We start from the raw sequence: 14,793 nt of genomic DNA on the forward strand, positions 1-14,793 counted from the left end.
ATACTGAAAAAAAAAAATACATTTGTGTTCCACACGACTAGACGCTACCAAAATGCGAAGATAAACTTTTAGAAATTTATTAATTTAAATAATATACATATAATTAAGTCATGAAATCAAATATTGATCTCATGTTAACATACCTACGACCACAGTCATCAAGGTACTTATTAACCACTTCTTGACATGCACTAAATGTCTCCCTATTTTGTTCGGATAATGCATCTACTTGACCGGAAGGTAATTTAGTTGGTAAATTCTTATCATCAAAGTTATAAATTGGTCTTAATTCATTCTTCTTGGTCTTATCAACATCAAATAGAGAATTGAAATATAACAACTGGTTGTATAATGCCTTATCTGTGTACTTGAATCTCATGATACCTTTACATCCGTAGGCTTTTCCTGATGTACCAATACAACGCTTACCATATACAGAAATTTGTCTTGTTGTAATACCACAAGCAGCATCGTCACAAACTAACCAACCGTTATAATATAATGAAATGTGCTGCCTTATTGTTCTTTCTAATTGTGATGTGAGTTTTAATATTGGGAAAGTGTATTGACAACTTGAGCAAGTTACACCATTAAATGTAACGTTATAATCATGAGAGGCTTGAATACCACCAAATCTAAATTGTTTATCACACTTACATTTTAAGACTAAGAAACTTGAATTATTGAATCTTTCTGCATCTGATATACTTGATTCTAAAGGCATGATTTCTCCAGATTGTCCTTCATTGTTTCTAACTCTTAATACATATTTCTTAGTGTCAATACCTAAACATTTTGCAACTCTCATCATATCAACACCTTCAATTCTCTCCAACAATCTTTCCACTGGAGCGAAGATTTGTTTTTCAAGATAATATTCTGCATCAGGATAAAGATTGGAACCTTTACTAAAAACTTCTTGGATAGCTCTTGCTCTTTCGGCTGGGGTTGAGTTTTCATCTTGCTTACCTGAATCGGTAATAATATACGTTATAACGGCACCTGCTTTGATAACTTTCCCTTCATTTCTTAATCTTAAAGCTACTTGAACTTGGGGCATGGATTTACCATTTGGATAACTACCTGGATCCTTTGATAATTTGGTATTTATTCTGAACTTTTCAGCCCCAATATCTCTATTTTTTATCTTACCAGTCATTTCCTCTAAGTAATCATAAACTTCACCAAGTGCTTGTTCTGGGTCTAAGTCAGACAAAATCTTCATCAAGACAAACGTAGAAATATCTTTCGAAAGTTGACAGTATTCACGACGTCTCATATCTAAACCTTTAACTTCCAATGTTGTATTAACTTCACCAGTTGTTTTATTAATGGTTGCATTCATGGCAGCATACTTCTTCTTGGCATGTAATAAAAGCCTCTTGAACACATTATCGATATCAATTTCTAATAATCTATAACGTTCATTGACCTTCAATTTGAATTCTTCCCCAATCTTTAAAGCTTCATTAAAGTTATCTACACCAGTATCAATCATAACAGAATCTGTATCACCATAAACAACTCTTAAACCAATTGACTCAGCTAATTGTCTAGTGTCCATTAAAATTTCTCTACCCTTATTGGTAACTAACATTGCTAGTGGTTTAGCATAGAATCTTGATAAGACATAACCTAAACAACCATACATAGAATTGGCAGTTAATTTCAAAGCTTGTTGTTTAATATCAAATTGAGCTTTTTGGAATGGTGTGTTCTTAGGATCCTTTAAAAGTTTCTTTACTTCTCTACGACGATTGACCAAAGTACTCAAAAGACGAGGAAGAACACCAGCAGTACTATCTCTTTCTGGAATAACTGGCATATCACGATCTTCATCATGTGTTACGTTAAACTGATCTCTCTCAATAGTGGTGAAACAAATGTTGAATTCTTGAATAATACTAGGATATAAGGAATTGAAATCCATAACCAAAACAAAATTCTTATGTAACCCCTTTTCAGGTTCAAACACCAAACCCCCTTGATATTTTGGTTTTTTGTTCGAAGTAGCTGTAGTTGCATCATCCTCAGTAGATTCAATCATTTTAACTTGAGTGGAATTTTTATGATATTTATCTTCTTTATCAGGAACAATATAATTATTTCTTTTAAATTCATGTAACAAAATAAATTCATTTCTACCAGCTCTTGTACCACTAAGAGTATGAGACCAAGCATTACCAGCAATATTTGTTAATTGTTTTGATAATGATAAGATTTGAATGGAGAATGCAATTTCAGCTGTGATTTTAACATTAGTGAAGTTTTCCTTTAATGCCATCATCAAGAACGAAGCATCTTCTGAGAATTTAGGATTCAGGAAATTAATTTCCATAGGGTTGACTTCTTTATGACATACCACATCATACATTTCAGCAATTTCCCATGATTGACATTTTGGAGTTAATGATTGACCTAATTCGTTAGCAACATCACAAAGTAAACGACCTTGAAAAACTTCTCTGATCAATAAATTGTTATTAAATGAACTTTTATTAAATCTATCAGGCCATGATTTTCTATTACGACGTCCAAAAGTCGACCAAGTATACACTTGAAGATCATGCATTCTCTGCACTAAAACATCAAGGGAAATATTCTCAAGTCTATGACCAACGAAAACATCAGGGTCAACGGTCTTAACATATCCAGCAAGAAAGTTTAATAACACCTTTTCGTTAGGGAATGTTTTAACGTTGATATTTTGTTTTTGAGCCAATTGTAATAAACCTGGTGGAATATTAGCCGAAGTACCTATTGGACGAACAAGAGTCATGGTTGAATCGGGTTGCAAACTTTCTTCAATAGGAGCATCTTGGGGAACATTTTGATATGTAGCAAGAGAAACTGAGACGATTTCTTGTTTATTTTGTTTTGAATTCATACAAGTTTGAACAGCAATAGAAGTTATGGTTAAATTTGGAGGTTCTGGAATTTTACCTTCAGTAATTGGATTAACAAATTTTGGTGCTCCTACAGCAACTTCAATTTGACAATGGGATGAATTTTGAATAGCGTTGAAATCACCATTGGAAATCTCTAACCAGCAAGGACCCATAATGTTTTGTTGTAATACAAATGCTTCAAAAATATTTGAGTTTGTTCCAAATGCTCTTTTAAAGGTTTGTCCTTCTAATTCGGATGGCATTACTACAGTTCTATTCTTCTTTGTTCTGAATGGAAGCAATACTTTTAAATATTCGGTTTCTGTCTTTGGAACATCAGGAAGTTCAAAGGCATATTTCATTTTTTCAGGTCTTGCTCTAAGTTGTTCTAAACCATACTTTTCAATTAATAAAGGAACAATTTCTTCGTGGACATCTTCTGGAGTGATTTCATCTTCTTTATCCTCTTCACCATCGACTAATCGATATTTCCTTGGTAAAAAGTAAATTTCACGGCATAAACCATTAACTTGGACAACAGCAGATGCATATTTTCCTTCACTTACTAACACTTTACCAAACAATAATAACGTACCATCGACTTCACTATAATCTAACCAGAACATCTTGAATGAATTTGATTCTGATTCTTTCATAACTATTTCTTTATCTAATTTTTCATTATGATTAACAAAAGATGTATCAGCATGTCTTAAAGGTGAAGAAGATTGAATATCCTTTGCTTTAACTGATGAGAATGTAGCTCTATTGTTTCTACCGAGAACAGCTGCAGCTCTAGGTCTTCTAGTTACTACTATATCATCTTCTGAATCATCTTCTGAATCATCTTCTACTTCATCTTCTACATCACTTTTGTTATTCTCATGTTTTATTGGACTTGAAGGTTTTCCATCTTGAGGTACAATGTTTTCCTTTTCACTATTTTGGGAATCGTTATCAATTACTTTAACAGGTGAAGAAGGTTGATCATCCATATCCATTGAATAATCATCTAAGTCATCCCTTGATGTGTCTTTCTCTTTCTTTGTAGCGGTTGAAAAATTAAACGTATTCTTATTCTTTTTCTTTATAGCATTACCGTTATTACCACTAAATACATTGAATTGATTTTTCCTTTTTTGTTTCTTAACTATTGGTTCATCTTGAAAGTCATCTAAGATATCATCAATGTTGGCTTCTTTCCTTTCAACTTGAGCAACATTATTAGTGGTTGACGGTCTAAAGAAATTACTAATATTGGCAGTTTTTGATACTTTGATTGGTTTCTGTTGCTGTTTATGTTTTCTCTTCTTTCTTGATAATGAATCATCCTCATCTTCATCTGAATAATATTTAGGTCTAGTGGAATCATCCCATTCATCCACCCCATTATCAACATATCCTTCACCATCATCATCAACGATAAAATCATCATTCATCAATTGTTTTCTTTTATGTTCTCTATAAGTCTCTTCATCCACTTCATCATAAATCTCTTCCTGTTCATCATCAGATACATTAAAGTTACTAGTTCCAGATTTCCTAGCTTCTCTAAGTTGTTTCAACTTTTCCCTCTTACTAGCTCTTAACAACATTGTCGTTGAGTCCTAGTTAACAGTATAGTTGGAAAATCAAAATTGAGTTGAAGTTAGATATGTATGTAACAGTTTGACTTTTCAAAAATCAAAATATTGAAATCCAGTTGGTAAATAGACGCGTGTATTTTTGTGTCATATTTGTCTGTTTAAAAGAATTGTGAACGCGTTATAGCCAATACTAAGACCACTATTATATATAATTACCATGATATTTAGTAGAGAAAAGAAGTGTATTATGTTTCTCAAGAAGACGGAGTAATCAGTTTGATCAATAGGAAAGCAGATTGTACTGTTTATACCATGTGGAAGTCAATCTATGTACTGATAAATCTAGCTTATATTTATTGTTATTACCCATTGATTTTAATCGCTTTTCGCAGCTAACTTATTCTAAGTGAATGTTTTAGGTAAAAGTTGAAATATGACTACATCTTTCAGCTGAAGAAAGGTTAATTAGATTTATCATAGTTTAATAACGAAATATAATTGTATACTGGAGTAGTGAATTTCAAAGAAAAGTACGCTTTGATAACTACTCGAAGCTAAATTAATATTACGATCTCCTTTTCTAAATAGATAAACAAGGAATGAAACCTGTAGAGGTATTGGTAGCTAATGCAACTATATCCTGTTATGTTTCTATTACTGTTGATTGCTAAAGTTTAGAAATTACTTAACTGGGAAATTCCTGTATATAACACAAAGGTCAAAATCTCTCTTTATAAATGCGATTGACTATTTATGACTACCCAGCCTTCGTATGATAAACGATATTCAATCTAGTTCCATACACCATCTGTATCTATGTCATTTGCCAACTTTGATTATGAGGCTCAAAAGCCATTGGGTAAGAATAATAATAACCAAAATTCTGGGAATCTACTACCTGAAAATGAATTAGATACCATCTTAAATAAGACTTCTGTTCAATTAAAAGGATTCTTACATTCAATATCTCAACTTGATATCCAAAGAAAGAATATTGGAACTAGAAGAGATGGATTGGCATTACGTGAAAAGGCTGATAAGTTAGCATCTAATATGAAAGCAACTAATGAAGCGATTAATAAATTAGTATCTGAATTAGATGATTTGATAAATCAAAAACAAAGTAATAATAATGATAAATTACATATAACGAATAAACAAATGGTTACTAAACAGCGATTAGTTAATGAATATCATTCTTTGAATCGTCAGTTTGAAAAATCTTTAAACTTGTATAACGTCAGAAAGAAAGATAATCCATTACAACAGAATCAATATTCAGAAAGAACTCCATTATTACTGAATGGTCAACAACAACAACATACTCAAGTTCAAGTTCAACAGCAAGTACAAGTTCAAGATATGTTAGATGAAACAGAGCTTCAGGCTCATATTTTGTTAACAGAAGAAAGAAATCAACAGATTGATCAAATTGCAGGCGGGGTTCAAGAAATTAATGAAATTTATAAAGAATTATATGGATTAGTTCAACAACAAGGAGAACAAATAGATACTATAGAAGATAATGTACTTCAATTACAGGATAATTCCCAACAAGCTCATAAGCAATTATTACAAGCTAATGAATTACAACGGAAAAAGGGAAGGTGGAGTTGCATTTTACTTACTGGTCTTTGTATCCTTGTATTAATAATAGTTTTAGCGGTAATAAGTTAATTCAAATATAAATAAATGACCAATATATTTACTAGATATATAAATAGCAATTAATAATAAATAAACTAACAAGTGTTATCAAAACCTTTTCTCTAATTATCCATGACTTGCTTTTGTCCCCATAAATAGTAATATTCCACAAAGATGATTGTAAACCCTAATCAAGACTTTGAACTATACTATCATCCCTACTCCAATTATCATAATCTTCTTCATCTGAAGAAGCAGATGGAGTGGTTAACTCATCATAATCAGACTGACTACCTAAATGGGATACTCCAGTTGATCTACCATAGGTTTGTTCTTCTTCAACTACTTGATCATCATCATCATCATCTCTTGTGCGGGTAGAAAACTCATGATCCTCATAACTATCAGCAAAATGACTATTGGCTTGCTTGATTTCTTCCAATTTAACTCTACAGAATTGAGCACCTTGTTGTAATAACCTTTCACCAACTTGGAATATATTCTCTGCGGCCATAAGGACTTCTTCTTTATGCGTTATAACAGTAATAGCCGCACCTGCAACTGCACCTGTTGCAAGAGCAATTTTAAAGGAAAGTGGAACTGAATTGGTTTGTTTGTTAGTATGTGATTCGTCTTTAGTCATGATGTACTTTTAAGAAAACTTACTTGCAAAAGGTAACATAATGAAAATATGGTTTAAATAATATCAAAGAAGAATCGTGTTATATTTAAATGGTTAAAATTCCATTACACTTTATTTATAGAAAGGCAAACCTGTTTTAGAAAAGGGGAGCAGAAAAAACTATGTTTGATCTTGCACATAATAAACGATATAAAGGGAAAGAATTAAATAGGAGATGATAATGGTGGCAAATTAAAATTGAAATTAAAGGAGACTATTGGTTATAGTTGATTCTTATCTATTCATATTTGATTTACTTAGCCTTGCTGTTGTTGAATCAACCTTATTTAAAGTTTTGACCGACTAAGCACACAGTAAGATTTAATCTACCATATCTTAATAATAAAATGTAATCATTAATTAAATCTTTTCTTCTTTCCAACCATGATCACAAAGCCTATTAATATCAAACAATAGAACAATACTCGACTATCTATGCCATCATCAGCCGCAGAATCAGTATCACAATCATCTTCTTCGTAGTCAGACTTTTCGTCACTCATCCTATGGGTTGGGACGGACCTTTTATTGAAGAAAACCATGTTATTAGATAAACCTTTTCTTATATTCTTATTCACTTCAATAATGTCTGTTGTCGTTTATAAAGGAATATAGCTTTATTTATATTACTAGAGTGGCTTTACGGTATATTCATTACTCGGTCTAAATTTAGCGCGATGTAGCTTATGCTGAATAAGTGTAAATGAGTAATTAATAACTAAGAAGCTCACGGGGATGAATATTACGATTAAAATATTACATTTGTAAAGTTTGCTTTAATCTGTTTAGTGGCTCCCTTCATTCAAACTATGCTAAATCAAACAACTATAAAAAAGACCATCACAATTTACTCTCAGTGTAAGCTGGTGGATCTACTTCAATTTCATAAGTTTGATCTCCTAAATCAAACAGATTTTGATTTGGAATATTTGGCATATAGACTTCGATAATTCCTAATCTATCTCTGCAAAATTGGCTACCCCTTTGACAAACCCTCTCACCTGTAGCAAGGACCACTTCGGCGGCCTCAAGTATTCTTTGACCTGCTTCAAATACCCTTTCTCCACTTTGAAAAACAATAATACCTGCTCTATGTGCTTGTTGTGGGTGGGCTATTACAGCTACAGTTGAGCCTACCAACCCACCAACCACGATGATATAAAGTGGAACTACATTTTAAAATGGGTTAATACGGATTCATTTATATTATAAACATAAATAGTTCAACTTACTGAAAAATACCATACTGATTCTAATAATCGATTGATGTAAATGATTCAGAATAATACTTTGCGAAAGAGCGATTTAGGTGGCTCTTTTATACAGCAAAAAAAAAGGGAGTCGCTAAATTTAGAAAATGTGTTTTATTAAATGTTTAGAGTAAATAGCAAATGTATTTAGAGATTTGTAAACAGTATAACACTGTGTGAATTCTCTTATTCAGGAAAATAATAGTTATATAGTTCCCTTGCTATTCCAACAAGGTAATCCCAAATCATCAGTGGTTGTTGAACATAATAATTATGATAATGATTATTTTGAATGTGGTAATGATGATGATGATGATGATGATGAATGTGGAGTTCTCCCACGTGATGTAAGACTTCTATTTGCCTATCTGGAACAATACCCATCGGTGGTTCTCTAACTTCTTCAACATTTCCTTCATCCGTCTGTGAATCACCTGCATTATTGCTTTGATTTAAACCTAACACTTTTGCAGCATATTGACCATATGCCTTAAGTGTGCCCTTGAATGTTGGATTATTGTCAACAATTGCAACAAGACATCCTAAAACCATACATCCATCTATAATTGAATCTATAATGTATCAATCGTTAGTATAACACTTCCCATCAGATTATCTTAATATAAAAATCAAACTTACAAGTTATTGTTATTGGGTCCATGATAAATTGATCTATGTTAAATTAGTGAAAAAAAGATAATTAATTGTTCGATTTTTTTTCGAAATATAAAGGTATTTATATATTGAGTATTTTTTAAGCGGCTTCCAAATTTAGAATTGAGAAAATAAAACACATTATTGATATACAAAAATTACAAACTTAACTAGTATTTAGTTTTATTACCCTTTAACTATCAGTTTTAATATTTACTGTTCCAGGATCCAAACAAGATAACAAGTCTGTTCATAATAAAAATAAACTTTACATATTAGGTGTTACATAGACATATACAGAACTTAAGTACGGATGATTTTAATCAATTCCAATGATTAAAGAAAGCAAGCTTTCTGTTACTATTATGAGCAGGTTGTGACTAATTATCGACTTCCGAAGAATTAACCTCATTAATTAATACAAAAGAAGTGCCTGAAATTGATTCTTGAGATTTTAAGAGTTTATCATCATCTGGAATGATTTTGATTCTAATATGATCTCGTGAGGGGTAGGTTTTACTTTCATCATCGGTGTCATACAGAGTACGTGACCCTAATTCTTGTTGAAGTAGCTCAGAATCATTTGAAATAGCCCCATGTGGTGGTTGTGTGGGAATATTCAGCGAATGGGTTTCTTGGGTAACATTAGTCTCGTTCGATTTAATGGATGTATCTGATTCGACTGAGTCTGACAATAAGTCTTCTTGGCCCTTTATGTCAGACTGATCATTTATGCCAGACTCCCACAGGCTAGATGATGATAATACACTTTCCGTTTGAACTGTCTCTGGATCTGAAGTTAACTCTTCATCGTGAACTGTTGAGGGACCAATAGAATCATTTGGATGTTGAACATTGTTTGCAACCAAAATCCATGAAGAACCACAAGGAGAAGGACTAGACAAAGGTACTTTACTTTCCTTTTGAACTTCAGAATCATTTGACAGAGTTTCTCTATTTGAACTGGTATCTTTATTGGATTCAGAGTTTACTTCAAATGGCGTGTTTGACTCTCTTGGTTTCCTTTTCAATTTCTCACAACGTTGCGCAGCATTCTTTAAGAGATGTTCTCCTGTGTTTAAGATAATAATAAATTTATCCAAGATAGAATTAGGATGAAAGCAAGCTACAGCAGTAATACCAAAGAAAAAGATAGCAGCTGTGCATTTTGCAGCAACTGAATGTTTTTATATGTTAGTATATAATCAATGGTCCTATTAAATTTTGAAGAATATACTTACGAAGCACAGTAATTGGTTCCATCGTATTTAATTGAGATATGATAAATTGTAAGCGGTATTGAAATGAGCCAATTGGAGTGATATCTTTAAAATGTGAAGAGAAAGTGTATCTTTTGAATTTAATGTTGAAGGAGAGGACCATCATATAAATACATTTTGGTATCTGCAAAACCTCTAAATTTAGAAATTCTAAAATTGTATTTTACAGATTTGTTGAGCTAATGACATCTTACATCCGTGGTTACAATTATCAAACCAGCTTCATATTGATTATATATATTGTTGGTAAGGAGTCTACACCTTCAGATATACATTTGTTCTTCAGTATCACTCTCTTTTATTAAATTAACTATTCGATTGGCTAGGATAATACTTATAATGCAAATTTGATTATAAATTCCTGCATAAAAACAAATAGATAAGACATATATCCGATTATAGTAAAATGTTCAAATTTAACGTTAACATACTTATTCCATATCATAATGACGAGTCATTAGAATGACTACTTCTTCTTAAAGTATACCATATTACTAAACATAATGATACATCTGACTCTGAGTTAGTGAGTCATGGTTGCCCTTTGCCCCTATTTCGTATTTGACTCTTTTTTTCTCTCAAGAGTATTTTTGATTTTGTACCATATTTCAAATAATGGGTAAACAGATCTCTTTATCTGTGGTGGATATATAAAAGAGCCTTTGATGGCCCTTCATTTATGGGTTTTCTTATGAATTATAGTTAGTTTATCACAATCACCAATGACTAAGAATATAGTATTATCAAGACCATTGAGTCTTTCTGAACATTTTGTTAGAAGTAGAACTGCAAATCGATTCTATAGTAATTTCCAAGTTACAGGAACTTATAGTGAAGATTTAGCTTCACATCTTGACTGGGTATACATGGCATTAAGGAAAACTCTCCTTGATTATCCCCTTCTTATTTGCAACATTCAAAAAGAAAACAATGATTCCATTTTTCGTCCTATTAAGCAAGCAAGTTTGGGAGATATCTTACAACTTGAATCCAAGCTGGGTTATATTGAGAATAATACTATTAATGAAAAGTTTATGAAATATGTGAACACTATTAATTTCCAACTTTACCTGGAGGAACCATTATTTAGATTGATCCTTTTAGGTGAACATCTATCAGCTGCTTTTGAACATACAATTACTGATGGGTTGGTAGGACCTTATTTTCATGAAATCTACTTGAAAAATTTAGCTTATGTATCAAATAAAGAAAATTTATTGGAATATGAATCATTATATGGTGAAACCCCTGATAAAGTGGATTTAAACACTCAATTATTCAATTATGATGAAGATAAAGATTTATTCACCCATTCCTTGCCACCTCCTTGTGATCTCTTTATGGAAGATCCTTCATTTGATTATTCCAATGGTGATCCATTATATCATGATAAAGTCTTACCTGAAGGTTATGAAACAAGATGGCCAGGTAGATTCCCTCCCACAAAGGATCAAACCATAGCTTGTAAATTGGTTCACTTTAGTCCAACTGAGACGAAACAAATATTAGCTAAATGTAAATCTCATGGAGTAACTATTACCCCTTTTATTCAAGTTGTTCAAATTTTTACTTTACAACCTATCTTGGGTGATAAGCATTATACTACCCATAGAATGGCTATAACTACGAGAAGACACGTCAAACCAGAACTAGTACCAGACTATTTTCAAGATGCTTATGCTGAAAAGGACTATAAATTACTTGGTGGCTATGCTCATTTTGGTCTTCGTGAAAATTATCCTCCTTTATTTGAATTTTCATGGGACAAGGTTCAAGAGATCCATAAAAATCTTATCAGAGATTCTCAAAACCGTGGGATTTTTAATATATACAAAGATTTTAGAGACGTATATGATAAGACTGGTGATAACTTGGAAGTTTTTGAAAAACAAATGGCAACAAAAGCTGACACTTCCAAAATATCGAATTTAGGATATGTCAATTTCCCCGTTTATGACTCAAAGTGGACTGTAAATAATTTGGTCTTTTCTCAAGACATGTCACCACCATCTTCTGATTTCGTATTTAATATCATCTCAACACCTTTAGGTGGATTGAATATCGTCTTCGGTTATCATGATCATACCTTTGATGACCTGGAATATCCAAACTTTGATTCCTTTGTTGAAAATTTTAGAGAAAATCTTCTTAATTTGTAAGAAGAATACTTAGACTTAGACTTTTTTTATATATAACCATATATCATACTAATATTGCAACTTACTTGCCCAATACTTAATACTTAATACTTAATACTTAATACTTAATCATAAATTGTTCTTAATACTTAATACATAACTCCTTATTAAAACCATGTAAAATGAATGATTGCAGCCTAGTTAAATTTTTTTTTGGAACTTTCCACGTGATGCAATTTTATATACAGTATTTGCCAATTTTTATCAGAAACATCAGGGCTAAGTGTTACAGCACATAACTCTAATATCTAGTAACTTGTATATCACCAGTCTAACAAGAATGAATGACATCAATGAGGATGAATCAAATACAGTTCCATTCATTGAGTCTCATCAACAAGAAATAAGAAGTAAAAAAGACGGATCATGGATAAATCAAGAAAATATAAGTGAAGTGAAACGATTTGATGATTTTAGAACCATAGATTGGGTTGAAGATGAATTAGATGAACATAGAAGAAGATTATTGAAGATTAAAAATGTAAATAGCAAATCATCTTCGATCCGAGAGAGAATAATTTCATCAACCCTGAACTGGCTATTGCTCGCTGTAATGGGTATAGTTATTGGATTAATAGCTGGTTCATTAAATATCATAACAGGTTGGTTAGCCAGTCTAAGAATGGGAAGGTGCTCAGGTAATTTCTACCTCAATAAAGCATTCTGCTGTTGGGATCAAGATGAAGAAACATGTTCTGCTTGGGTTAATTGGACAAATTATTCGATCTTTAATTATATAATTTACGTGATTATTTCATTACTTTTTTCATTTACTGCTGCCATATTGGTGAAATTCTTTGCCCCAGCTGCAGCTGGGTCAGGAATATCTGAAATCAAAAGTATTGTGTCTGGATTTGCAATGGAAGGCTTTTTAGGTTGGTGGACATTATTAATTAAGAGTGTTTGTCTTCCGTTGGCAATTGGTTCTGGCTTAAGTGTTGGAAAGGAAGGACCAAGTGTTCATTATGCTGTTTGTGTAGGTAATTCAATTGCCAAGTTAGTGGCTCAATATAGAAGAAGTGCATCGAGAGCAAGAGAATTTTTAACTGCTACATCTGCAGCAGGTGTTGCTGTTGCGTTCGGTTCTCCAATGGGTGGTGTTTTATTTTCAATTGAAGAGATTTCATCTGCTTTTCATTTATCAACTATTTGGAAATCATATTTTTGCTCCTTAGTAGCGGTGGCTACCTTGGCGGCGATGAATCCATTCCATACTGGTCAATTGGTTATATTCGAAGTTACTTATGATACAGATTGGCATTATTTTGAAATTCCATTCTATTGTATTATTGGTATCTTTGGTGGTGTCTATGGTATTGTTGTATCCAAATTAAACATCAGAGTGGTAGCCTTTAGAAAAAAGTATTTATCTAATTTTGCTATCCGTGAAGTGTTTTTCCTTGCTTTATTAACTGCTAGTTTCAGTTATTTCAATGAATTCTTAAGATTGGATATGACAGAATCAATGGAAATCCTTTTCCATGAATGTGATAGTAAATTCAATCATCCATTGTGTGATGCAAATGTACCCAAAGTTCCTATTATCGCGTCACTTTTATTTGCAACGATTGCTAGAATGGGATTAACTATTATAACTTATGGTTGTAAAGTTCCAGCAGGTATTTTTGTTCCATCTATGGCAGCAGGTGCTACTTTTGGTAGAGCTCTTGGATTAATAATAGATTCGTATTATCAACTGCATTCTGATTCATCATTATTTATGACTTGTACTGAAGGTACCAAATGTATCATTCCTGGAACATACGCGTTCTTGGGAGCAGCTGCTGGATTGTGTGGTATCACGGATTTAACTGTAACTGTTGTTATTATCATGTTTGAATTAACAGGAGCTTTAAGATATATTGTGCCGACTATGATAGTAGTAGCCATTACAAAGAGTATAAATGACAAGTGGGGCAAAGGGGGTATAGCCGATCAGATGATTAAATTCAACGGTTTACCATTAATAGACGCTAAAGAGGAATTTTCGTTTGGCACAAATGTTGAAAGTGCGATGTGTACAGCAACTGTCGCTTTCCCAAGTGATTCAAATTCATCAATTACCCTAGCTCAGTTACGTGCAACATTGGACAATGCGAATTATAGAGGTTATCCAGTTATTCAATCACCATCGTCTCCAAAAATTGTTGGATTCGTATCAAAATCAGATATTGAATATTCTCTTTCAACTTTACCAAACTCAGATTCGTCATCCATTTGCATATTTACTAATGAAAACGGGTCAATTCCTACGGACAGCATTGACTTCACTCTGATCTTGAACAAATCGCCATTAACAGTCAATGTCAACGCATCTTTAGAGTATGTGCTCGAAGTCTTTGTGAAGTTAGGTCCAAGATATATTTTAGTTGAAAATGAGGGTACCTTAGCAGGTATAATTACTAGAAAAGATATTTTAAGATATGAACATACAATCCATTCTATACATAATGATAATACTACCAAAGCTTATGATGAAGCGTTTAATGAAAAAGTTTGGCAAATAATGAACCAATTATCACATGGTTTTAGAAGAAATATCGGGAGGTTACTACATAATGATGAAAATAGATATGTATAATTTATATATTCACAACCAATAAATGTA

The 14,793-nt window shown here is 32.3% G+C and overlaps 6 protein-coding genes across 6 annotated transcripts; 3 read left to right on the forward strand and 3 right to left on the reverse strand. All coding sequences in view use genetic code 12, as the record gives it.

The window, feature by feature from the left end:
- Window position 1: 1 nt before the first annotated feature.
- On the reverse strand, window positions 2-4,661 carry POL1 (DNA-directed DNA polymerase alpha catalytic subunit). Its single transcript, XM_064903801.1, has one exon. It carries the CDS (start codon window positions 4,481-4,483, stop codon window positions 104-106), a length of 4,380 nt encoding a protein of 1,459 aa, XP_064760798.1. The 5' UTR covers window positions 4,484-4,661; the 3' UTR covers window positions 2-103.
- Window positions 4,662-5,290: 629 nt separating this feature from the next.
- On the forward strand, window positions 5,291-6,151 carry VAM3 (SNAP receptor; the record flags this gene model as incomplete). The annotated part of the gene is made up of 1 exon (XM_064908348.1): window positions 5,291-6,151. One exon carries the CDS (start codon window positions 5,291-5,293, stop codon window positions 6,149-6,151), a length of 861 nt encoding a protein of 286 aa, XP_064760799.1.
- Window positions 6,152-6,229: 78 nt separating this feature from the next.
- On the reverse strand, window positions 6,230-7,203 carry DFJ63DRAFT_182396 (uncharacterized protein). Its single transcript, XM_064903804.1, has one exon. The coding sequence runs from the start codon at window positions 6,762-6,764 to the stop codon at window positions 6,309-6,311; it is 456 nt and encodes a 151-aa protein (XP_064760800.1). The 5' UTR covers window positions 6,765-7,203; the 3' UTR covers window positions 6,230-6,308.
- Window positions 7,204-7,643: 440 nt separating this feature from the next.
- On the reverse strand, window positions 7,644-10,176 carry DFJ63DRAFT_336248 (uncharacterized protein; the record flags this gene model as incomplete). The annotated part of the gene is made up of 4 exons (XM_064908349.1): window positions 7,644-7,900; window positions 8,434-8,554; window positions 9,100-9,866; window positions 10,155-10,176. The coding sequence occupies 4 exons, from the start codon at window positions 10,174-10,176 to the stop codon at window positions 7,644-7,646; spliced, it is 1,167 nt and encodes a 388-aa protein (XP_064760801.1).
- Window positions 10,177-10,401: 225 nt separating this feature from the next.
- On the forward strand, window positions 10,402-12,262 carry ATF1 (Atf1p). Its single transcript, XM_064903802.1, has one exon. The coding sequence runs from the start codon at window positions 10,710-10,712 to the stop codon at window positions 12,144-12,146; it is 1,437 nt and encodes a 478-aa protein (XP_064760802.1). The 5' UTR covers window positions 10,402-10,709; the 3' UTR covers window positions 12,147-12,262.
- Window positions 12,263-12,353: 91 nt separating this feature from the next.
- Window positions 12,354-14,785, forward strand: DFJ63DRAFT_319716 (uncharacterized protein). The gene has a single exon (XM_064907095.1). It carries the CDS (start codon window positions 12,466-12,468, stop codon window positions 14,764-14,766), a length of 2,301 nt encoding a protein of 766 aa, XP_064760803.1. The 5' UTR covers window positions 12,354-12,465; the 3' UTR covers window positions 14,767-14,785.
- Window positions 14,786-14,793: the final 8 nt, after the last annotated feature.

Source organism: Scheffersomyces coipomensis (assembly GCF_036884675.1).
Source record: "Scheffersomyces coipomensis strain NRRL Y-17651 chromosome Unknown DFJ63scaffold_5, whole genome shotgun sequence".
NCBI lineage: Eukaryota > Fungi > Ascomycota > Pichiomycetes > Serinales > Debaryomycetaceae > Scheffersomyces > Scheffersomyces coipomensis.